The 26,849-nt window shown below is 38.8% G+C and overlaps 1 protein-coding gene across 4 annotated transcripts in view; it reads right to left on the bottom strand.

Annotated features, from left to right (window-relative positions):
• Positions 1-243: 243 nt before the first annotated feature.
• The window catches only part of GRID1 (glutamate ionotropic receptor delta type subunit 1), a 510,592-nt gene continuing 483,986 nt past the window's right edge, over positions 244-26,849 (bottom strand). For 2 of the 4 annotated variants that reach the window (XM_051799803.1, XM_051799804.1), the window contains exons 14-16: positions 22,443-22,609; positions 20,872-21,112; positions 244-3,610 (exon numbers count right to left, since the gene is read on the bottom strand). In XM_051799803.1, coding sequence (XP_051655763.1) covers positions 3,182-3,610; positions 20,872-21,112; positions 22,443-22,609 — 837 coding nt within the window. In that variant the 3' untranslated portion in view covers positions 244-3,181. Of the gene's footprint in view, positions 3,611-12,020; positions 12,057-20,524; positions 20,612-20,871; positions 21,113-22,442; positions 22,610-26,849 lie in introns of all 4 variants that reach the window. The other 2 variants (XM_051799805.1, XM_051799806.1) reach the window with 2 other exon arrangements.

The following is a 26,849-nucleotide window of genomic DNA, read 5'->3' as shown; positions in this document are numbered from 1 at the left end:
TGAAGGGTCAAATCTGCAGGTGGTGTAAATAAGCACAGCTCTGTGAGAGCTTTCACTTATGCTCATTTACATCACATGGAAATTATGTTTCTCACTTCTTCTGTGAGTAACTGCACATATATATATATATATATATATATATATATATATATATGCATGTGTGTGGTGAATACATATTATATAGAAAGTGAATGCTTTGATCTGTCAAAAGGAAGATACAAACATAAAACAGGAGACAGGGTATGAAAAACATACATTCTGCATTTACTTTGAAAACTGAAAGTTGCGGGGAAAGAAACATCGTTTATGTTCAAGGAGAACCTGGTGATTTGCTTAAATAATCTAAACCCAAACCACTATCACATGAAGGATTTAACAGCGCCCTGTCAAGGCTGACAGGATTTGCTATCTTTTATATAAACAAATAACTAGACAGTGACAGATCCATCGTAGATCCCTACTTTTACAGTATAGACCCTGGTGCAGCAAAGCACTCAAGACAGTTAACTTCAAGCAACTGAATAGTCCCAGTGAGGTTGGCAAGCTCACTCACCTGCTTAAAATTAGGCACATATTTATTTTGAGATATGCATTTTAGTTCCATCATTAATCAGTGAAGCACTTCAACCTGTGCATAAAGCAGCTGCTTTCTGGAGGGCTTACATACATGCTTCAATACTTTACTGAAAGAGGGCTGTGTGGTTTGATTCTTTCAAGATCCTGATCATCTTAAATGTAAAGCTACAGAGCACTCAAACAGGAGAGTCACAGCACGTGGCAAGACTAAGCCAGGAAGAGAACACTGAATATGAAGAATATTAAAGTTAATCCCCAAAATAATCTGTATTCACCATTTATCCCACAAATGCACGTCAGTTAAAGTTATCCAGGATAACCAAGCCCAAGCTTTCAGATTGCACCCTTGTAGCTACTCAAGCACCTCCGTGCACCTCTTCTGGAGCGTGTTCCTCTACTACTGCTAAAATCTCAAACTGGTAATAAAAACAATAGATTTTTCCAATGCAAATAGTTGCATGCTTTCTCCTAAGCATCTTTACAGATTTCTGTGTGTGCATAGTCTTATTAGTACAGCTACTTCTGTCATAACTAATTAATGTATTCACAAAAGATGTTTTTTTCCTGTGGCAATGGGTTTGTTAAGATAATGATAAGAAAAAGTATGATGAAAGAATAAAGAAAAAAATCCCAAGTTTGTGCAGGTCAAGTCTCTAAATAGGATAAATCTGGTCAGCTGACTAGAGCATTATTAATTTTTAATTAGTTTGAAGCAAATATTGCAGCTTGTGACAAGCTGCAAAATCATACCATCTTCAGGAGGAAACAGCTTGACAACAGAGACAAATTAATTCCTATAAGAGTACTCCTTCTGTGAGCTTACCATCAATATTCCTCATTTAAAAAGTAGTGTGCTGAGTATGCTCTTCCATTAGGCTGGTTTTATGTCACAGTTTGACTTTTCCTCCCTATTGCTTAAACTAGAAATGTAAAAATTTGGGGACTTTAATCACCCCATAAATATACCTGTTGTGTAATTATGCAAATCAAATTAGGGGCAGTCAATGGAATGTTTATTTATCAAAAAACCTGACCCAGATTGCCTGCTGACTTTCTTGGGATGTGAAAGCATTTCTACCTCTGTTTGAACAGAATTTTTCACCTTAATGTAGACAGAGATTTCGCTGCACCAGGTTCTACAACCTTTTCCAAATAGCAGTGTTCTAATAAAGTGAAGAAATCCAGCTGGGAAGGGAAATTACAACCTAGTTATAGGGATACATTTGAGAAGACACTAAATTATCCCCATTTTGAAAGAGGGCGATGGTCCATTAAGCATAGGTGGGGGAGCAGGGAGCCATCATGTTTGGCATTCCAGCTACTATTTGGGAAGGAAACAATGTGTTAGGTTTTGATTTGATTTTTTTTCTGTCATATGAAATTGCACTGGTAATATTTGCAGAACAAGACATTAAATTCACTATATGGTTGCTCTATCTTTGTCCTCTGTGTTTCACAGACAAAAAAAAAAAAAGGGGTTTTACATCCATTTCTACCACAATTATACATATGGCTATTAAAATGTTTCTCTCTACAAAATCAATGGAAAAAGAAAGCAGAGCTGTGCTTGTAGTCATGATCTTAGCCTTGCCATTCAGGGATATGACTTCAACAGAGAGCATTGCATCCATTATGCAACAAATTCATTGAAATCTTAAAGAAAGAAATGGCACCAGAGGGCACAGTCACTGTAACACCATTATCTCCTGCCCTTACAGTTCCTCCTTGCCTCACCCCATGGGTTCCTCCCCATTTTCAGTCATGTATATAAGAAACAAAAAAAAAGCTGAGGAGTTTTTCTTAAAAGCTTTCCCCTTAACCTAAAACATGTTGTTCATCAAAATGTTTATATATATATAATATATACGTCATAATATATATAATATATATTATATATATGTATAACAAAACACAGAAAGTTAAACAAAAAGAGCCACACAGCAGAGCAGACATGTAAAACCACAATCCAATAATCCTGTGCTTAAACTTAGAAACAGTGTGGAAGTTTAAATCCTTGTTAGAAGGAAAAAATTTTCTTTTTTCTTTTCTGTTTATTGTTTGTTGGATTTGAGTTATAATTCACCTTTAAAACATTTGTTACTGCTATGCTAATACCAGCTGTTAAGTTCTCCAAGTGAATTGTCATCTTGACTATAAAATAGGGTTCTGGGGAAAGGAGAGATCTGAGTACGGTGAATTTTTCTAGCAAGAAACAGATAATTTTTTTGCTCTTAAAAAAACCCAAACCTGTAAGGGAATAAGTGTTGAAATACACGGAAAAAAAGAAAAGTATGGCCCTCAGTCCCAGTAACAGGTCTTCTTTGGCACTTGAGAACAACCACAAGTAATTTGCCTTTTTATTCATATAGAACAAAATTTACAAAGTCATTCATACATTTTTGTTTGTTTTTTGTTTTGTTTTTTACTTACTTCGAAAATTGGGAATATTCAAAATACACTTTTACCCCACTTCATTCTTTCATTATTTACAAGTATATACAAGAAAAACGTAAGAGTTTGTTTGCTTTTTTTTTTTTTCTTTTTTTTGTTCCTTTTAAATTTTTGTATTAAAAAGCTCTGCTGGTTGTTTTACTGTTTGTTTTCGTCATATGGATGTTCCGTGCGAGGGCTCCATCGCTTCTGGAATGACTCCCCCCGGCACGGACTGGAATGACATTGGGATGGGGGTTTTCACGGGGCTCTGACGAAATAGTCCTCCGTTTGGTGACCTGTGTTTGCACTGTATGGAGGGCATGGTGGCTGAGCTGCTCAGGGGCAGCGGCAGGTTGCTGCCGGAGGCAGCTGTCAGTGTCCTGCTGGCCCCATGAGTTGTCTGTTCTGGTAAAAAGGTGGTGACAGAAAGTTGCGTGTTCTGGTACTCGCGCACGGGCTCCAGGGTCTGGGCTGGCTGCATGCCACCGATCTCCAGGGCTGAGATTTCAATGGACGCTGGAGAGATTTGCTTGTGGGCTATGTCTTCGTCAATTAAACTGTTCATGCGCCTGTGGACCTGCTCCAGATTCACTTCTTTGTCCTAGTGAGGAAGAAACCAGAACAATCAGTCCAAACACAATCTCCAACCCCGTCTGGCCCCCCCGTCATTTCCTGTGTGTGACCGGAGTCGCTGATCAGTCGTTACATCACTTTGATTTCATCTGTGCCTATGCAAAACCTCAAGGTCTGCCCAACAGCTCCAGCTGCAAAACACGTTGAATTAAAAGCACCAGCTCAATCTCAGCCTGCAGAAGGCCCTGTGCTGCCAAACCCATCCTCCTTGGAGCTAAACAGATGGCTGTGGTTCAGCTAACAGGATCTGGCACCAGGGACCAGCACATCCTTTGCTCACCTTGCACAAGCCCGGAAAAAAACATATGTCAGACAAACAAGCAAAATTGGGACTTCTAATTCCAGTGGGCAGCTCACCATCTTGTAACTACATGACAGCTCACCACTGTCTCATCTCTATGCAGTGCATTTTCTAAAGAGCACATCAGTAAAATATGTCAGGAAAAAATCCCCCTGACTTCAGGGTAGTTGCTTTGTGTGTCAAAATCTACTGGCCAGGGGTTGTGGTGCCGAAGAATTTTTCCCTTCCCATCAGGAAGCCCTGGGTCACCCATGTGGCAACATAGACCTACTGGAGCAGCACTGAGAGAGACCTACTCTGTGAACCCTCGGGAGGGGACCACATACTTGTTTTTTGAACAGTTGCATGACCAGCAGTAAGCTGTCTGTCACCTTGACACATCGTCTGGAAGAAGTCTGTCTGTGGTCAGAGCTTGGGAAAACAATGCTGGTCTTTACATCATCTTCAGAAAACATGTTGCCTAAGGTTTCCAAACTGGTCTCTTCAACAGACTTTCAGGACCACTCACTCAACACATGAGTGTTTAGCTTCCATGAGGAAATACAGAAGAAAAAGTTGTCTTTTAAGCCTGAAGCAGCAAAGACCTGCAATGGGCTGTTTATCACTTCAGCACAGCATTCAGGATGCTCAAATTGGAAAGCAACAAAACTGGCAGGGTAAAGTCAACCACCTGGGATGCTGTATGACTGAATTTTAACAGCCAGCATTGAATTGCCAGTAAAAAGGTATTGTATTATATAATTTCTCTACATTTCACAAAGCACAGCTATGATCTGCAGTTGTAGTTATTTGATGCAAGTGTAACATACAGCAGAATAGCAGCAAGGCATCTATAAACACCCAACAACCCTGGAACTGGAGAAATTCCCTGCTCTGACAGAAACCTGTAATTACATTAGGCAGCCAGCAAGACCCCAACCTAGGAAGTAGGACTACCCAAAAATTCTGTGTTCCAGTAATCCCTGACTGCCCAAGGTCAATGTGTACTTAGATGTTTGTTAAACCCAACAACAGCAATCTTACTGATTCAAACCAAAATCTCGACTCTGGGAACAGAGAAGTGTCACTGCCACTAGCTCCTCATAATCTTTTGCCACTGATGTTCAGGTGGAGAAGAGGGAATTAAAATATTATTCCAGTGGCATCTGCTATGCAATTTTGCTTCCACCTGTGAATTGAAAAGTCAACTCCAAAGTCCTTGATTCCAGTCAATGTCAACTACAGATTCGATTCTATTCTAACCTTGTGATTTAACACCACTTCTATGTTACTCAAGAACTGCATGGATTTGGAAATGAATTAGTGTTACATGATGTTGAGTCCAAACCTGTGTCCTTAGCTAAATCCATATTGATTTCAATTGGAGTGCTATTGCCCCACAATTACAGGGCTGAGCTGCGTGTTGCAACTTCTTTGCTAATCAGTAAAAATGAATTCCTATTTAATTTACATCACGAATACACCAAAATCCCAATGAAGCTCCCAGAAACCCAGGGGATATAATCATCTTCACCAAAGATACAACCTATTTTTTTAAAAAATGCTAGTTTTTCAGCCAAATCCTCTAATCAGATAATTTTGAGTTGAAGAAAATCAATGGAAAATAAATAAAATAATAAACTTTTTTGACATAAAGGGATCACACGACACTTGATCAGATAACCCCTGCAGCTGCATCAAGTCCTTCTTGCCAACACCTGTAGCTGACCTATCAAGCTCTTCATTCAATACATTAGACAATTAAGCTGGCCATAACTCAGAGGCTCTTTCATGAACTCTGTAGCTAGGTAAATTAAAGATTTATGGTACAGCAGCCAGAGGATTACATGGATTTATTCATAATTTCCTTTGTTTCTCTTTCTTGAACTAAAATTGTGGACTGGGGACAAGTATGACAAAAGTTTTTATATTCCCTGATGAGAGGAAGGGCTCGACCTCCACGGGTAAGTTCCTTTTACAGTGATGTCCAGCCATTTATAGCTGCATTTTCCTCACCTGTCTGCCAACAAAAGCTTGCTGCAAAGCTCTGCCTGTCCACAAACCCAGCACGTGTGATACCTTTGTCTCAGGAAGCTAAATCCCAGAAGCCCATTATATAATGCTTTTTTAGGTACCTTATGCTTTTTATTTTCTAAATCATGTTGCTAGCTTTGACTGAGACTCCTAGTTTGGATTCTAGTTATCTGGGACCCATATTCTTGTCAAGCCCCTACTACAAAACAAAACAAAACCAAAGAACTCAGGTTAGAACTGAGCAAATATTAGAACAAATTTTCCTAAATGAGACTTCGGAGAAATGTCTCATTTACATTTTTCTGAGCTTTTGCCAAATACTAATGCCTTCTTCAAATCATTTCAAGGGAAAATATACATCACCATTTTATTTGCATTTGAATTTTTCAACTGCAAGTACATCCTCAGTGCCTTCCATCCTGCTTTTTTATGGGAACAAATATGACGTGACTTGGATAAAGCCAAGCCAGCGGGACAAGTAGGGTTTCAATAATTGCAATATGTAGCATTAACTGTTTGCAGAGTAAAAATAAATTTGTGAATGAAGCAGGCTCTTCATTTGGAGCATCTGTGCCCAAAGGGTCATAAAATTCAAGGCATGAATTAATCCTGGTCATATATTTAGCTTAGCCCTTTCAATCTGCAGGCACAAAGAGCCACAGATGGGATGCTCTTAACAGACATCTCCAGGTCCAGACCACAGGGATTGTTAAGGACCACATTATATGGAATGTTCCCCTCCCTTGGCCTATCAGGCCTTTTCTTCTACTATGCACAATCCAGCATTCCTCAGAAAATGGTGGATTTGCAGTTGCTGATGTTTCCCAACAGAAACTTATGCTAAACGTGCTAAAGTTTTAATTCTCAAGAAAAGTAAAAACCAATTCCTGCATACAGACATCCCATTCTATCTACAGCAGAACACTTTATGCAGTAAGTAGAGAAGTAAATGCTTGGGTGAGGATTTCATTTGCCTACTTCTCTTCAGCATTAAGGACAACTTTCTGGCCTTATTGAGATCAGAGAAAACTTTTTAAACTCTTTCAACAGCTCAGGAATTCACATTATTCCTTCTTTTCACTGTCAAAATAAAATGTTTGTAAAGGTTATGGAAAACAACTTGTCTCTGAGGAATAATAAAACCACATTTTTAAAGGTTCTTCTCTTTTTCTTTGTCTTATTAGATGAAGAGCAACTAAATAACTAAATGTCAAGCTTTGTATGACACTATCTTAATGTTGAATGAATGACTTTTCAAATACTTTAAAAAAACCCTAAGATAAAAATCAGAAACCCTTGAAAAGATTAGTTTGTCACTGCATACTATAAAACTGTTTTGAATCCCAAGACTTACAGAACTGAATGTTTTGGGATAGCTTTATGTGACAAGTCAACTTTCAGAATTTGTAAATTCTGTAGATCTAATCTTTACTTTCCCTTTATTGTTCTTCTGGAAAATTCAGTAACAAAGTGTATGGTATTGAAAATTAACAAGCTAAATGGAAAAAGGATTAAATGGCAATAAAGCCAGAAAAAGAACTTCTAAAAGTTATGACATTTTGCTCCTTTTTCAGCTCAGTGCTTAGTTCTCTAATTCTCATTAAATATGAGTTGTTTGTTATAATTTTTAAGAACTTGGGTTGCATTTTCTTTTTCATTTCCTCAGGCTGTATCACCTTAATTGTCCAATGGTAATGTAGCATTGAAGATGATTTTCAAGGTTTCTGATGCTCTAACTGTTCTCTATTTTTTGCATCCCTCTATGATAAAATTAATGAATTAAAATTAATAAAATACTACCAACTAATACATTGAGGCTTGGAGCTAGGGAATGGCAGAAGTACTAGACCTGGCAGCTGGATGAAAAACAGGCTCTGGTGAGCTGGTTTTGTATCACAGAGCCCTCCCTTACCCAAGGAGAGCCCCTTGGGGGAAGCCCTACTGCTACTCTTCACAAATCTTTCTGCCTTCAGCTCCACTGAGCCTGAGTGAGGGCTCTCCAAGAGCTGAATGAATGAGCTCCAAACTTAATTCCTCAGTGTCTGTGACAGACATGTCACCAAAGGTTGCTCCTTTTTCTTTTTTGCACTTACTGTACAAAATTTAGTTAATATTATAAATATGTCACATCTCAGATGTTTCGTGCCAATTCATTTTTCATCTTATGGCCACACTGGATAAATGTATATGTTTGTGTTGCCATAAGAAGATAAAATATTTCTCCTTTGCTGGCTTCATAATTCTATTTTCAATATTAATGTTGTACTCCAAATAGATCAGTTGAAGAAATTAATCAGTGAAGGGAAGAAACGTGTAAGGAAAATGAATTATACATACAGGCTTATCCTCTGCAGGCTTAAGGAAAACTGCTAACCAAACATTGTTCCTGGTCAGGAAATTATCTTATTCATAAATACCAATTGAAATGTCATTCTTTCCCAATGAGCTTGAGTTCTGGAAGGGTGATTGAAGGGCATGTTTCTGATATGTCCCAAGCACTCAGTGGTGAGTGACAGGTTCAGTGGCCTGTGACTGACAGCAAGAGCACACCCTGGCACCTGCTGGAGTGGATTTGAAGGATGCACACCAGAATTACCTGGGAATGATTAAACCTGCATGACCACGCCTGCAACCCACTACCATTCCCTTTCAGGACTAAGCAAGTTCGGCCTTATCACGCAGAGAGAAATTATGGCAAGATATAAATGCAGACGGGGTGATTTACGGAGTAATCAATAATTTTTTTCTAGTTTATTTTCTGGGATTTTTGGTAGTGGGTTCTAATCTAATAAAAGCCCGTGGGCAGTCATATCGAAAGAATATGAAACTACTTAGGAGGTTTGGAGGCAGTTAATGTGATCAAATTCAGGAGACATCACACTGAGTGTTGAAAAGGAGCTGCTGGCTAATGTTTTCCAGAAATTGCCTACATCACTGTAAACACAATTAATTAAAAGGAAATATTGCTCAGCTGACAGGTTGCAACACTTGGGATTTTCCAAAGGGAAGATTTTTGAGAAAAATATTTTTATTAAAGACTCCCCTGTGGCCTCTTGTTCTTACTTGTGATTTCTCTGAGCTTTTAGCAGAGTTCAAGAGAAGCCAGTTGAAGACATAAAAATGCTACAAGCTGATGAAGCAGTTCCAGGAAGGCAAAAAAAGGAAGACAAATGACCAAAAAGAAGATTGAATACCTGCAGAAATTCAATGCTAAAACTATGCCAAAACTCTGATAAGTTTCATCTGCATCCCACACATGCAAATAAAAGCACACTGAGCTATAGAAGAAAAGATTGATGGCCCTGGTCCTAAAAGAACTGGAAATTCAGAAATGTAGGCAATATGAGCAGACAGGCTCATACAGGGAGGGACTGTCATGAATGTGTCAATACCTCCTAGTCAGGTGCTGATAACTGTGGCAAGAATTAAAAGTTTGTTCATGTATTTCTTAATAAGCCTCAGGATATATGCAGAAAATAATGCTTTTAAAGTAATATACCCTTAATGATCAATCATGACACATTTCTGTTTGGCTTGTTTGTTTGTTTCTGTCTTGGGTGACAACATGAAGGTTACCTTTTGGTGAGAGACTAAAACCAAGACATAAGTGCTAATATTAGATTTTCATCCTGTGAAAGAACTACTTAGAAAATAACATAATTTTGTGATAAGGACTGGGGTTCAAAATTTGAGCCAAACCCCAGCCTCAGACAGACATTTCCTCTTCTGACCTTTACCAGGATACATGCCAGTCTCTCTCCCATTCATATGAAAGTCTTCTTGACTCGTACATGAATGTTTAAAAATACAGGTATCAGAGGTCATGAGACACAGGTGATGGAAGGCACACTCTGAGGCACTTCCATGCACAGACATACTACATAATTGAAAAACAAAGCAGAGAAATGAAACAGTGACATTTCCATGCTCAGGTACCCACAGACTATTCTCTTCTTAGCTCAGCATTAAAACCCACAGCTCCACCCAGCTACCAGCTTCTGTCCATGGGGTTCCAGACATCATGGACTCAAACATTTATCTTGTTAAGGAGAAATGAAGCAGCAGCAGCAGCTCTGCATATGTACATTTGTTTAAGATTATTTTGAAATCCTGTATTCACCCAGGTTCATTATCATTACTTTCAGCTACAACTACTGCGTATGCAAAGCTGTAATTTTAATTTATTCCAGGAGGCTCTGACAGACTGGCAAAACCAGGCATAATTGGCTTGCTCAGGAAGAAAAAGTAAGGATGATATATGTAATAGATGTGCTGCAAAACAATGACAACACAGTATGGTGTTATATTAATACAAATAACCTCTTTTTAATACGACTCAGTTTGCCACGCTCATTATTGCAGAGATTCCACAGCCGACAATGCAGTGAAATGCAGACAGACGTGTAAACAGATGCAGTGATGATGTATGCTTGCTGTCATTAATTTAACACAGGCAACTGACCTAGTCAAATAGCACTTAATGTTACATAAAATTTTCTGAGTGGTTTCTCAGGGTACTCTGCAAGATGCCAGTTTGACCATAACAGTAACCTATTAGAAATACGTAAAGACACACCTTGTCTACTTGAAAAACTGCTTTTATAAATAGGCCCAATCCTGCAATCAAGCTTCTGCTCTTCTAAGTGGAAACTATACCACATATTTTAAATTAGCAATTAAGTAAGTTATCATCCATAAAACAGATGTTAGAAGAATGCACTGAGACTGACATCAGTTGAGGTCCAGTTGGCTGTTATCTAATTGAAACAATAAAAGAAATGAAAGTTTTGCAGTATGTTAATTGCATTCAATGTGTAATCATCTGCAAAGGAACAAAACTTCATAAAAATTATGTACAAGAGGCCACCTTGTTCACTAGGTGATGCTCTCCTCCACCAGAGAGCAGAAATGCCTTTATGAAGAAACAGTAACATTCTTTTCCCTTCTAAGTAAACCTGAAAAAAAGGTGAGAAATAACAAAATACTGCGAAAATGATGTTAATGTGTTTCAAATACATTGCCAAAGTTTATTCCCAATGACCCATGGCCCGAAAACAGGTGAAAGTAAGAAATTACCAAAAGCCTAGAGACCAAACAAGTAACAGTGACTTGCTACAGAATTGCTACAGGTAGCAAGGACCTTCATGAAGCAGTTCATATCTTCCCACACCCTTACCCAGGTTGGGTTTGTCTAACCTGAAATGACATCTAACCAGGGATGTAACTCTTCAGGTGGCTGTAACTGTCCCGTGGTTCCTGCCTGTGAGCCTTGTCCACAAACGCAGTGGACAGTGAGCTCCCCAGCCAGCCAGTGAATCTGGCCATGCACACCAATTTAAACCAGCTAAACCTCTCTCTTTGTTTTATTTGTCCTCTTCAGCTGCATCCCCATGCTATGGTACTGTGTGAATCAACGTGCAGGGCACAGTACTGATGGGAGAACATTGCACATGAGGTGACAGCAGCAGCCCCACAGCCTCCTGCAGTGATCTATGCCCACAGTCACCACAATCCATTAACTAAGTGCAATCACAGAGAAACAGTCTAGTCCTCAGCTCACAGCACATCCAAACCTGCAAGGTAAGAGGCTGTGATAGCATTTTCACTTGTTACTCAATACAAAAGGAGACACTCAGCCTCGGGTTGAGATATTCAAGCTTTAAAATCCTTACCAACCTTGGTTCACAAGCCAGTAACCCAGCTACAAAGAAAATGAATGACTGGTTCACATTATACAGGTGTTTCCACGGTTTTCAAGAGGTTAAAAAGAATGCAAAGAAACATATTTTCAACACAAGCAGCAAAATGCAGTACAGAATGAGTGCTGGTGGATGAGCATGCCCAGGTCTCTGCAAAGGAACTCTTAGGAGAAAGGAGAACTTGCAACCTTTACTGTGTACACACCACATACATTGTAGTTACAGGCATTTCCAACAACACAAAGGTGAGGTTCAAGGGGAGTTCCAGGGAGAGATAAAGATGAGGAAAAAACTAACAGGTATTCTTCTGTGCAGGCATTTTCAACAAGAAACTGATTATCTGTATGTTTATTATAAATTCTCACCATGCTTCTGAGGCCCAGCCTCACATCATTGGCCATCTCCAGATGGAAAGGGAAAGGAAGATGTGGGGAGAAAAAAAAAAGAATCAAGATAGTGAGACTAATAATATAATTAATAGTTCACTCTTTTCAGCAAACATATACTTCTTATTTCTTATAGTTCTGGTCTGAAATAGCATGGCAACAAAAGAGGATGGCCCTCAAGAGGGTGGTGTTTTCGGTATTTGACTACATCTAAAATTACCCTGTGAGGTGACAGATTACTCTTTTATGAAGTAAGAATTAAATTCATGAAGGTTCCATTCCAAAATTCACTAAAAATTAATGAATTCTTTACATTGCTTTGCACAGCTTTTTAATCCTAAATTGTTATCTAGTCCATAAGGGATGTAATTTTTCACTCTAGTGAGCCCAAAGCAAAGCAATGGTATCCCTCAACAGTCTGATTTACTCTACTGGAGCATCAGGCACAACAGACTGCTCTACATCCTCCTTCTTTACCATTCCGGTCTAGTCAAATCCAAATCTCAAAAGTTCCCATTTTTTCCTATTATGTCAGGAGTAGAAGAGAAGAGTTAACACAGGAGACAAAGACTTGCTTCTACAACCTGTTAGATGCCCAGTTATTGTTGCCTTACAATATGTGTAAGGCATAGCTTACATAGCTTGCCAGCTATGTGAAAACCTTACCCCTGATTATTAGCCACATATTTTTAATTAAAAATTGAATTTTGAAAAGGTTTCTGCACCCCCCCATTCAGGGCTATGTTTTGGCAACTGCCCAAGCTCCTATTTTGACATAAATAAATACGTGACCAGCCAAACCATTAAAACAGAGCAGCATAATAAAAATCTGGTCACCAGTTTCCCAGAGGAGAACTCTTGCATACGGAATAATTCTGATGAAATAGTACTTGTTATGTTGAGTGAGTTTGAATAGCTCTTTTCTATCCATGGGCTTACAAATATGGTCCTGAACTTACAGAAAATCATAACCAAACCATCGATTATTTAAAAAAATATATTTTGCACAGTATTGATATCTGTGATAATTAATATTTTGCTATTATTGACCACAGGTTATTTCAGGTACTAAAAAATTATTTAAATTCAATGGATAAATTTATAAATTGCATGTTAATATTATTGCATGGTAAAGTCAATCTTCAGCAAATAAGTTCAATGCACAGGTAACTTCCAATTTCTGCTTTATACATGTTGGTTTCAAAGCATCTGCAGTTTAATCCTGTACCACTAAAAGGAATAAAAGTGTTTTGGTGATCTGGGTGAGATCTGGATACACATCTTATTTATTTTTATGTACATGTTTAAATGCTTAGTCAGATCAACACCTAAGGCATTTTTCAAACCACAAAAATGTAAAAGAAATTTGAGAAAAAGGTCACATTTTATGTTTTTTTTTATTTTAAACTTTAACCGATTTTGTTATTTTACACCCCCTTCAAAAAGTCAACTTTAAAATAGCACTGTATGCTGAGATAAAACATACAAAAAATTAGCTCTGTAAACAATGTGTGAAGAATCTAAAAGAATCTGACACATTAAGCCTCCAATTCAGTAAAACACATAAGCTCATGCAGCCCATGAGTAGCCTCAGAAGTTCTCTGGGATAGATGATGTAATGCAAACTAAACAAGTACTTACACTCATTACCAAACTGAAATTCTAAATTTGATTTCCCTGCGTGGTACATTCATTTTTTAAGCTTATTTCTGTTGAATAATTTTTTTTACCCCCTAAGATTCATGCCAAGTAAATCCAGATTATATCCTTAAGAATCCCGTTAGCAGGGTTTTCTCACATGGCTGAGAGAAAAATTAAACCAAGCACAAAAATCCCTTCCTTGCAGTTAGGGAAATATGCTGGTACCAAACTGAATTGCTTCAACACTGCTTTGGGTAGCAGTGTCATAAATCACAGGGATGACATGTCACTTTTAAATCCATTACAGCCTTGACTGAAATCTATAGTGATCAGTAGCAAGAGTTGACTGATTTCATTGGATTCTGGATGTGCACACTGCCTGTGACCAGATATTATGGAATATCTGCTTCACTGCAAGACACTTCCAAAAAGAAAATCTTGTTGTTTCACTTATGTAAAAAGCCAACACAGAGTTAGTTAAGATGTCCTTCCAGCTATTATCAGTTTATGTACAAGGCAATTCATATACTATATACTCCTCTTCCTTTTTTTATCTTTAACTGATTTTTTCGAGTTATACTTTATCATCAAACAACATTAAACTTTGCATTCTGGGGTGACTGATTCCTAACACCGCTTTGCTGATTTAAAAATGCTAGTTAAATGAAGTTTCTCAGCTTATTATATTCAAAGCTAGCTTGAAACTGAATTTCTGGATGGCATTAAAATGCATTATTTTGCCAGTGTTTGCGTGATTTATTTTCCCCAAAAAACTTTATTTATTCTTAGAAAAGTAGAATACAATACAGTGGTACAAACAAATGATAATTTATATGCGACTGAGCAAAAAAATGTACAAAGATTTCAGACATGTCATTAAAATACAGAAAAAAAATAACTTAAAATAAAACCAAGATAAAATATAGAGAACATGCAATGAAGGGAAAATAAAATATCTGTTTGATGATCTCATGTTTCCTTTCACTTTGAAAAGGAACCATCCTGGAGGGGGGGGGATAAAATTGTCAGATAAACAGATAACACCACAAAGGAGAGAAGGTAAATGAAGTGACAAAGAAAAAGAAAAGGAAAGTGAAAATAATGGTGAAAGCAAGAGACTCTTTAATAATCAAACCCAACACTGCTGACACCAAGCTGAAGGTACAGAAGCCTCAGTTGCCATGGAATAGTATCTGGTTGGAGAACCCAAGTGAGATGAATATGGTGCAAAACACAACTCTTAGCAGTGACAAATTTTGATCCATTGGACTCGTGTCTGCCAGCTCATACTTCCATTTCTAAGGTACACTGAGTTTCAGGCTCTTCTAATGCCAGAGGAGAGTCTTAGTGGGTAACTTTCATGACTGCTAAAGCTAGAAGTATGGATTTTTGAGGTAGGCTGGAGTCTGCACATCACTGCACATGGAAACAAGGGAACTTAAGGCAGATCACACAAGGCTGCCCTGGCCAGAGATACAGCTTTTCTTTCTTTCATCCTGCATACAGCCAAGGTATTTGTGATAATTTTTAGAGTAATTTTGCTACCTCCCCACAATCTTATAGAGCCTGCAGAGTCTAGACTTTCTGAGATTCAATACATTTAAAATATTATTAACCTGGAGTAGCAGGAAACAGGAATTATAAGATGCTGTTTCTAGTACATGAGTCAGTTCCCACTATGGACAGTACCTGAATTGCTACCCTGTTTTAATAATTTAAAAATAAAAAGTAAGAACAGAAAAGTGAAAAGAGTCTACTGAACAAAATAGTTTTGCAGAAGCATGAGAAAGTTAACAAATAGCAAACTAAGCTGTGATTGTTAATAAATTATAAATTTGACACAAGTTAGGAGACAATGACTAGGAGCAACTCAGGAGATGGAAAACTATCTGTTTCTTAACCAACAAGAATCCAAAATCTTCTTGCACTACAGAATCACAAATGCACTATGTACAGTTTCTGAAACACTCATATTGCTAGGAATAGCACAGCAGGTTTAGGAAAAAATAGATTTCTGATTTATCACATGCATTATCTGAGCAAAGAAAGAATCAAACCAAGAATTTCTTGAGGTCATTCTAACATTGTCTTTCAAGAGCTATGGTAACTATAAGTGAATCAATATCACCTTTATGAGAGACGCAAAGGGTTTCAGTTCCCAGGAAAAAAATTATCCTGCATAAATGATTAATTTTGTTTAATATGGGTGTTACCATTTCTTTTTAATGAATACACCTCATGCACAGTGAAAAATATGGGAATTCAACTTCCTTTCCATGAAGAGTAAGATATTTTATGTTTGCTTTAAAGTTTCCATTGTTTTGTAGTATGTGGATGAACTAGGAAGGATTCCTTAATAGTTCTGAAGAGATCTCAGAAGTAATAATCTTCAAGAGCAATAGCACATCACACTAAGACATAGCTGATAAAGCACAGTGGATGCTGGGGAGTCCATTGCAGTAAGCAGCTACACTTGATCATAATGACAATGGAGATGTGAAAACTGTCTTTCATTCTGTCAAATGCGATAAAAGATACCAACAATCTGATGATGTGGCAAAGCCTTTGGCAGTTAAATGATCCAAATTACATTATGGCTTTCTGATTTTGTGAAATAAATGCATAGGACTCATATAAAAAGATATAGAACTCCAGAGATAATTATTAAAAGCTCAGCATTTATATGGTACCGGAGTTTAATAACTTTATCTGATTTCTCAGTTATTTAAAAGGGACACAGAGTGACTGAACAGAGACTCTGGAATAAATATTACTTTTTTACAACTCCCCAATTTTCTGAAGCTTATCAAAGTTAAAAGATGAGATATAACTATTGCAGGCTGGGTAGCAGCTGTGTAAGTTCAAGGTTTTAACACACAGAGACAGATGTATGAGCTGGCTAAATTTCACTGTGGGTATAGGGTGGTTGTGTATTGACAATTAGGAGAGGGTGATTATAAATTCCAGAAAATCTGTTTTGAAAAAGATGACCAAGTGTAAGTTTCTCTGAATTAGATATTAAAAAGGGCACTTTAATCCTACCAGATATCTTTCCAACTTTGAGATTGCAAACTTGATCCCTAATAGAAGAATGTGGCAGGGTGTTGCAGATACACATTTTTTCCTGATGTTGGAACTAATCTTTCTTTTGTTAATCTGATCTGATAAGGATTAAATGAAGAATTAATAAGGATAACATTAAGATTTGTAAAGCAGAAATACTTAGAAACATTTTTATAAATCTGTTTCAAATAGAATAAAAATATCTTGTATCAACATCTTGAAAAAGAAGATCAACCCAACCTTCACTCTTCTAGCAAGAAATGTCACTGTTCTTCAGATGACACAATTGTGAATCAATAGCAACTGTGTCTTTGGGAAAATAAAGGAAATTCATCTTTCCTGGAGGTTTATCTTAATGAATTGACTTAATGGGTAGAAAAAATACTACCTTTTTTTTTTAATTTTGTGGGGCAGAGTTTCTTCATACGCAAATAATGTAAAAATATCACAACTGGAGGCAGTCTTCACCTTACCTAACTCTTCCTATAACGTCTCTACAAAAGTAGGTCATGTTAATGTCAAAGTCCAAGTTGCATTGTCAGGTTTCAAAACACAGGCTTCCTGCTCCCCCCAGGTACACGGTTAACACTATATTCTTCATGTTCATTGTAATTAAGAGCTGTGATTTATACCATGCAGACATCTAAGTCCCTGAACACCAATGTACTGGCTCAGCCTAACCTCCACAAAAGCCTAAGGAATACAAAGTGGAAAAAGAAAAGAAAAACGAACTGGCAAAAACCCCAAAACCTTAATGTCAGCTGAAAACATTTCTCCAATGCTAATGAAGGCTGTGCACATTCTTCTAACCCCAGACTTCACAGACCCTCGACATACAAAGAGTTTTCAAAAAAATGCTTTCTCTCTCTCCAGCAAGATGCACACCATCCAACCCTGTCATGAATCTGCCATAGCAGTTGTGCCTCCTTCTTCCCAACATCTCTTTGTTTTTGAATTGGCAGCTGTTGACATGATGCAGCCTACTGAGTGGCTCATGCCAAACAGAGAACGTTACACAAGAGCTCTGTGGGTCATGACAACTCCTCATTCAGTTCTGATCCACTCCAGTTCTGTACAATGGATTTATAAAACTCCTAACAGGCTAAGGGTCACAGCAGCCAAATGTTGCCACCTTCTCCTTCGCCTCATAGGTGTCACCGAAGTCTAATGTTGGACTGCAAGAAAATCAACCTCTTCTGTGACCCTCCACAAGCTCTGCACTTCTCAGAAGAAAGCAGCTGGGAGAAAACCCAGTTCCCACAATTTCTAGGTGATATCACAACACTCATGTTTTGCCAAAGCCTTCCCAAAAGCAGAAGGAAATCGGCAGCATGACTTGAGTTTGCAGCTGTTGCTGAACTAATGACTTGGTTGGAGTATTGGATACAGCTAAGAGGTGGATCTTAATATTCTGTATGTGCTGCAGCTCTGTCATTATGGTTCTTGCTGTAGAAATGCCAGAAACAGTGGTAGAAATGAGATATCCTGAACATGCTCCTCCTAGATATCAAGTTCTCCTTGTGCCCTACATCACTTGTCCTGGCTCAAGCAGGTGAGTACCCAGGACTCCATGCTCCCCTCAGTCCTGGATCCTATCCTTCCCAAAGTTATGAAACTTAGGCCTTCTTAACGTGTCAAAACCCTTCAACCCATGTACACCATCCCTTCTGAAACTTGGTTTCCCATCTTAATTGCAGTAGCTATCAGCAATCCCACTTTGACCCCTCCTCACTGGTAGCACATAAATAAAACATCTCTGACTCTTAACCTATCAGGAAATACCTGCCACATTCATTTGCTAATTTGGTAGAGTGGATCTTGTGGTCACTGTGACCAGAACCCCCAGCCCCTGGTCTGCAGTGGGATCAGAGCTTAGGTTGCAACTGTGTGGCTGTCTCACATCTGGGTAGAGAGTCCCTAAGCATCCTGTCTGTCCATGGTACTGGGGAGCAGTCACCCTTCCCTCTGGCTGGATCCAAAGGTGCCTCTAGCTGCTTGCCTTTCGTTGCACCCAGCTGTCCCTGTCAGGGACCTCTCATTCCACCCCACCCTGCCTGCCTGGCACACCCACCATACGTTTTCCTCCCAACCAGCTTGGCTCAGCCCTGTGCCCTCTCATTGGGAACATGCACTTCCTCATTCAACCTTAACACCTACTTGTGCCAGGGCTCCCACTGACTCTGTTCCCTCTCTCTCAGCAGCACCCACATCACTGATCTTTCCAGAATCTGTCCATGTGCTGTACCTGAGTTTAATTTGCCTCCTTAACCCAGCCTGCTTGTGCTCCAAAGGCAGAGCCAGCCCCACACACAGTGATTTTCCCAAGCACGGCTGTACCACGTGGGTAACTTCAGTAGACTTTAAAACACAGAAGCTTAGAAGCATTCTATTGTTTGTCACAGAAAATGCAAAGGAGCAGTACAGATGTACAGAGCAACCCTGATCAAGAATGCACTGGAGGGAAGGGGGAGAAGGATGAAAAAGGGAGAAGAGATGGGATGGGATGGAATAGGCGGGGGTATGTAGTACTCCATTTAATGGTTATAAAAAGAGAAATAAAGGGTAAAGGCAAAAAAGACAATATTTAAACTTGGCAAGACAGATCCTTTTTCAGCAATGGCAAACGAGTATTTAAAACTCCTTGCAATGAAAAAGCAAATTATTTCACCTTATATGAAACTGCCATTGAGTCATATTTTCATCTCAGTCTACAAAGATACACAAAGGTGAGTCCCTGAGCGTAGAGAGGGGAACTCACTGCATAGTCTGGCCAGATTTGTGCTTGTGCACACGCAGCAGTAGGACACCTCAGACAACACCCCTGTCCCTTGCCCTGACAGGCCTTCACAGTGGGCAGTGAACCACCAACCTCTGGGCTTTAGGCCTTCACAATGCTGAGGTGGGTGGACCTCTGGGGTTACACCAGGAGCGACTTTACACAGCAGCAGGGCAAAATCATGGGATCATAGAACAGTTTAGGTTGGAAGGGACCTTGAAGATCGTCTAGTTCTAACCCCTCTGCCATGGGAAGGGATGCCATCCACTAGATCAGGTTGCCAATTTGCCAAAATTGCTTACAGGTGATAGGTATGTCAATTAGTCTAGTACTACTGCAACTTGAGAAACATAGGTTAGAACTGATGGGTTACATACTATTTTCCAGCTGTAGTGCAGCTCACTGCTATTATTTGCTTGTAACAAACATCTGTTCCAAGATGAAAGCACCTCAATGTCTCCAAAATAACAAGAGGTTAGTTTGTTAAACATTTAGTATAAGTAAACAAATACAGGCTTCATGCAAGACAGAGCTGAGCATGGACTGATTATCCTATCATAGCGTTGCTAACTATTACTACTGCACATGAAAACTTCAAACCCAAGAAAATTCTCAGAGGTATTTTACTAGGTAAAACATGTTATATGAAGGTCAGTTTTCTCAGAGGCTCCTAGTTTTAGAAATAAAACTGAATACAAAAGAAGAGAAGCATTTAAACAGCGTCATGACAATATGGCTTATTCAATTTTTAACTAGCTGGTTTATTTTTAATTGCTCATGTACCTCTCCAAACTCAGCCTAGGTCAGCTGTGAAGGAAAGAAGCTACCAGATGGCTGGCAGCTGCACAGCCTGCACAGGATGGACATTGTTCTCACAGCCAATGGGTGGGGGCTCAGATCAGGGAAAACATTACCACAGATGGCACAACTGGGTGCCTGTGACTGGCCTCCCTGTCACTCACAGCAGAGTGGCCAAGGGGGTTTTTCTGAACTACTCTCTTACCCCTAAAGGTGGTCTCTCCAGGTCAGGGTTGAGGCACATTGGTGGGGCAATGAGGGGAAGTTTGCACTGCTGCTGCCCATGCTGTATCTGCTCTACAAATAAATAGAGGAATTTAGTCTCCAGGGCCGTCAGTTTGGCACCTTCCACGTGCACAAAAGACACATTTGTTTGCTCTTTTATTTGCTTAGAAACAACCACCCAAAAAGTTATATGCAAAGCTTAGTATGGCGAATCAATATAAATCAAATTTATTGCATGAGAGCACCTAAAATCCCACAACTGTAACTCGCTCTCTCTTTCTTTTGTGTTTTCTACTTTTAATTGTGATAAGAATAAAAGTTATGGACCTCTTTCGGTGTTTCTTGATGACAACGGTTGCTGTTCCACCACAACTCCAATGCTGCCACCAAGCAAGCAAGAAGAAGGCCTATTGCTAAAATGCAGAAAACGCCTGCAAAACTGTGAAGCTTGAGTGCCTTCCCATCTGTCTGTGCATTGGTATGGCTATTCAGGTCACAACGTCCCATCCGTGGCCACCATTTCTGTTTAAGAACATCCAAATCTCCACTTTCTTGCAACTCTAGGATCCTGCAGAAATTTCAAAAGACAAGCATTATTTTCAGTGATACTTTTTCGCAGTTTTTTTGTCTTTTCCTTATGCTGCACAACTCTTAAACCTATCATCCCACAGCTCAAAACTCCACCCCACCACCACCACGGTGTTTTATTTTTCATCTGAGACTCCACTATACCAAGACTTCTTTCTACTCACAGCAGCAGGTAAACTCCACTGGGTAACTTCAGAAAAAAAGAGACTGTAAAAAATTCTGCTGCAATGCAAACAGCATTTCCATGGGAAATCATCAGTTAGTCATGCCTGGTCTGGCTACATTCAGCTGCAACAGCTGGTCCCACTAGTGAAATGCTCAACCCACTCCACTGCTGCTCTTCCACAATAATTTCAAAATCATGGGAGGCTAAACATGCTACTGTTTGTGCACCACTTACTACAAATCTGTTTAAGCAGCGACCAACTCATTTACTTCAGCAAATGTACTTTATTCAAAAGGATTTTACTTCAATGCTGTTACACAATGCCTGAATTACTGTGTTAACAGTTGCTAATTAATCACTGTTTTGTCTCTTGTGAAGTGTCCCTTCTCTGCATGAATGATTCATTTTGGATTTGGTTTGATAACTGTTTTAGCTGTTTACTAACAATCTGTTCTCTTGAGGCAGCTTTGTCTCTAGTTAGGCAGCTGGAGCTTTGCTCCTTTTTATAAAGAAGGAGCAAAATGAGGAAATCTTGCTTCAGTTCCTTGCCTGGAGCGGAGCACCAGCTCACCTTCTGCCTGCACCACTGCATGTCTTCATTTCAGTGTACACATTCATATGAAAAACATATTCCTAGCTGATAGCTCAGAGATCACTAAATGGCATGGTTTTATAGCCTCGTGGTCTTGGCAGTCCCACGCAATACTTGGCAAATCTTGATTCCCTGTGCCATTGTGAATCTTCGACCTGTCTCTCCACCCTAAAGGATAAGCCAGGGCATTACTGCTTGCTTACTGCAGGGAGCAACACATTGCTTCAGAGCCTGCAAAATGCAGCATGAATCAAGAATCTCTCTTCAATCTCTCCTCTACCTCACACAAAGCTCTGAGGACATCAGTCCTTTGTGCCAGAGGCAGCACTGCTTGAAGGTGTGAGGCCACAGATCAACACATCACCTCTGTTCCCTCCTCCCAAACCAGATGCATGTGGAGCAGAAGTAGCAGCTTTGTTGAGCCTGAACTCAACCTCTCTGCTGTCATGTATTCATTGTCCTTTATCAATTAAATTCCAAAATTAGTGTGAACCACAAATGGTTGCTGGCTGTAGAGAGGAATCCTGTAAAATGAGCTTTGTTTCAGTTTACCTCTGGGAGAAAAGATCTCTGTAGGGACTTCCATGCTGAAGTGCTATCCCATATCCTTTGCTGCTGATGCTGTTTCCAATGACTGTCACAGAGCACTCATCATCTGTCAGCGCAGCATATTCCACCACTGTCACATCCCACAGGAAAGCATAATTTCCTTTCTTGGCCTGTAAATACAGCATGAACACAACACAGTCTAAACTAAACTGAAATTCTAGGTAAGACAAAACCCCAAGCCAACAAACAAATCCAGACCTTGTAATTATTCCTTGGTGGTATTTCCTTAGGTCACAGGTTATCTGTAGACCTCCAACATCTTAATGTATTTCTAACACTCTTCGCTCCCAACAGTACCTCATCTACTTCAAACTTTGCTAAAATATCTTCCTTTTTTAATAGGAATGCATAGGATAACATAGCCAACTTTAAGTATAAGTAAAGTTTGTGTAACAAGTTATTAATTATAAATGAAATCTATTGCTTTAGATGATGAGATTTCATGTATGTTTTGTAGGAGAATTGAATGTGCCGGTTCCATACATTTGTGTAACAAGACAGGCACAGTATGAGCACTAAGTGATGTTTCCTCATCATCACAGTCACCAAAATTGTAACTTTGTAGTTTTGCTGATATAAACACGTAAATAAAACCAATTTCCCTTCCAAATAAACAAAGCCTTTCTAAGAGCTATGTTAGTCCTGTAAAGAAAGGCATGCTCTGAATTTAAAGACTTCCCTCTTTTCTTCACAGGTAAGAAGATTCACAAGAATCTCCTATTATCTCAGTTTTGGGATAAATATTGTTTTATTTTAACACACACCCATGCAGTGGTCCTTAAGCATCAGACTTAATTGGGATTGAAACCAATGCCTGCACACGGGGCATACAGTGAATGTAAATCACTTTACTTAACACAAGAAGAAAGAAACATCTCTGGATAGGGATTCAATAAAGTAAAAATAATAATAATTTTCTTGGTTAAAGTAGTCATTGGTTTCTTAATATATTTAAGCAGCAAGTTTTTAAGTCCCTAGTGAACAATAGAACAGATGGGCTGGAACATCTAAGGTAAATACATGACTAGTCATGAATGTAGAATTCTCTTTTTTTTTTTTTTTCAGATCCTTCTTTAGGTCAGATCAAAGCAAAACAGTGAGCTGAACTCCTGTATATATTTCTTTCTGTGAACCAATTCACCAAGCTCCCCTAGCAAATGACTGAAGCTCTGGCACAGTATTAGTTCATCCCTCTGCATACTTTCAATTTCTGTATAAGTTCAATTTTAAATTCAACTGTAAGTTTGTAAGACTCTGTTAGATGTTTTATTATATTGGATTCCTCAGTTGAGCAAATAAGATAATTTTAATTCACCGTGCTTTGATATAAACCATAGACTTCTGAAGTCCCTTACAGTTGCTTACACATGAGGATAAATCAAATGGGTGGGTTATCCCCCAGTGGGTAGAAATCGGGGAAACAAAGATTAAAATTATGGTTCCTGGATTTTCTGTAAGCTACTTGCCACAATCCACCTCTTTTCCCATCTTCCCTTTTATCTGCATCAAGGCAATCAAAGATCCACAAATTCATTTGCTTCTGAGTTAAAACAGAGTAGAAATGTTCCTCTTTGGTAAGTTTTAAATGAGCCTATATAGTGACCCCTTTAAAAATACTATTTTATTTTTTAAGGGTATACCACTAGTGTGAGTTTGTGTCCACTTTCTCCTTTGACATCTCCCTGGCCAGTTCAGAGTAACAGTCAATGATTCATGTAGCCCCAAACAGCAATTGATATCCTAGTAAAAAATGTCATTAAAATCTGAACTATAGTATGAAGCAACTCCTATTACAGGAGTTATTCAAATAGAAGCCACACTCTACTGTTAGAATCAGTCATTGATTTAGCTCACACAACTTATTAAACCAGCATTTTCATAAAAATATCTTGCACTTTAATATCATTGTATGAAACTAGATCAGAGTAAGACTTCCATAACTGCATTGTAATACTCCAGCTGGCTGTTTACCTAATCTGGTAATGGTGGCACAAAAGAGAAAAGAACAAACAAATCACTCTTTACTATAAGCAAACCCCAGAAAAGGCTTCAACATCTACCAACGCAGGGACGTGTACAAAATTCAGAATGCCAAGGAAGTGGTTTCTCAAGGCATTTGGCCTATATTCCACCAGCAACCTATGTTCTTGGAAGCCTACAAGATACTCTTCAAAGGTATTTTCTGAATGATCACGCAGCTATAATTAACTGGGTTTTTAGCTGTAAATCTCTGCATCTTCCTCTCTTCCCTTCCTGTAATGGGCTTCAAGGATTCCCATTTTACCCTCTGGTAGCTGTGATGGTGCTGATAGACCTCCCACCTGGTGAGGGACCCCTGGCAGTGACCATCAGTCCCACTAGAGATCCTGGCAGGGGAGGACCATCAAAGGCCCTCCTTTTGCATATCTCAGGCAGGTTGTGTTCTGTGGTAAACAGTACATAGGCTTTTGATACCTATGACAGGAAACTGCAAGTTCAAGTGCGTTAAAAATACGCACTAGTGGGAACAAAGACAGCAGCACTTGTTACTGCACACAGAATTTATTCAAAATCCATGCTATCAGAGAACAAAATCTCGCCTGATGGATATACAGAAACTGGACATGTGTCTTGCATTTCTCTAGGGGTTTTTTTGGTTGTTTGTTTGGGGTTTTTTTGTTGTTCTTGTTGTTTTGTATGTTCATTTGGTTTCAAGAATTGTATCTATCTTCTGTTCTTTCAGAACTGCTCTGTAAATCTGCTTTTCAAATTTACAGTTTAGAAAAGAACAACACTGACAACATATAATACATTCCTCACCTATTTTTTAGTAATACTTGAGGAACACAATCTTCCTCAAATATTCGATTTCCGTTATAATACAATGACTACAGGAAAATCACATTATTGATTCTATTTTTCAAGCCTCTGTTTTCTGTGTGTTATTTTATATAGCAGAGTTTTCTACACTGACTTTCAATGCTGGACAGCAGATCTTTTGTAAAGGTCTGCTTATCTTTTGCCTGCAGTGTCGCTATCCCAAATTACATCCTACAGGTGTAAGTGGTCAAAAACAAAGTCTACCAGATATCTTCACATCTATTTTATAGATTTTTTTAATGACATAAATCATTCTATCCAATGTCATCACATCTGTAGAACATTATTTCTCTCACAGCCTGGTCATTTTAGCATAAACAGGAATCTGAGTCTTAAACTCTTTCATCTCCCAGAAATAATGGGTGTAAGACTGGTCCCCCTCTCTGATGCCAAAAATGGAATCTCTGAAGATCCCTTTTTCTTAAGGAGAGATTTGTTTCTTCTAAAACTTCTTCCACTTGCTCAATTTTCTTCTCTGAAGAGTGGAGACCTCATTCTATTAGCGTGCTCATTGTGTGGAAAGTTTTCTTATAACAAAACGTTTAGTTGCTCTCTAAATTCAGCATCATTCCCTTCCCTGTTAATATCTGTAGTGACAGCTAAGCAGTATCATTTGTTCAATTTAAAGAAAAGCTGTCAAACTACAAAAAAATATGTGCAAGACACACAACTGCACACATAAGTGTGTGTTTGAAGAATGTTTACTTTTTATATACTTTCACTAGGCAAGTGGTAAAAGCCAAATAAAGTCAAATCGACACTTATTTTCAAAGAAAAATCAACCCAAAACTTTTAAAGGCTTTTTAAACTTTTCATTTCTTTTTACATGAAAGAATGTATGTGTGCACATGTGCATGCCTCTCAGCTCCCAGGCCATAGGGAAAGTAGGAAGACCTGGCACTGACCTATGGGATGGACGAGCAAGAAACCCATCAAGCTCCCCAACTGCGTATAACACAGATGTACCTACCCATGTAACCAAGTCCTGATCACAGTACAGCAAATATCCACATCCTCAGGCTCTTGCATTCAAAGCTCAGCCATCTAAAGCCTGAATTGTGTGGGTTTAGGGCCCATAAAAATGTTCTAGTGATCAGACATCATTGCAAAGGTAGAATAGAGAGAAAGCTGGTAAAAGGGCCTGTGGCAAACCCCAGCTGAGCATAAGTAAGATAGCTTGAATAAAAAATGACTGAAATTAAATACAGAATAATAAGTTAGATTTTGTACTTTAAATCTATAATTGTCTTTCATATTTTGCTCTTTTGCTATGGTCTTATAGTGACTGCCAGCATATAGACATGTTGCAGAACAAAACAAAATCACTTGGTTAAACATTCAACATTCTCTTTATCAGAAAGCCAGCCAAAGCAGCACTCATTTATCCTACCCAGGTAGAACAACTACTTTGACTTACATCAAAGACACCAGATTTATTTTTAGTTTAAGAGATTTAAGAAAACAGATTTAAGAAAAAAATGACCCCCCTGG

This window comes from Manacus candei, unplaced genomic scaffold (assembly GCF_025592945.1).
Source record: "Manacus candei isolate 608988 ecotype Guabito, Panama unplaced genomic scaffold, ASM2559294v1 h1tg000050l, whole genome shotgun sequence".
NCBI classification, from domain to species: Eukaryota; Metazoa; Chordata; class Aves; order Passeriformes; family Pipridae; genus Manacus; species Manacus candei.
Note: the sequence above shows the minus strand (reverse complement) of the source record. Positions and strands in the feature narration are given on the sequence as shown.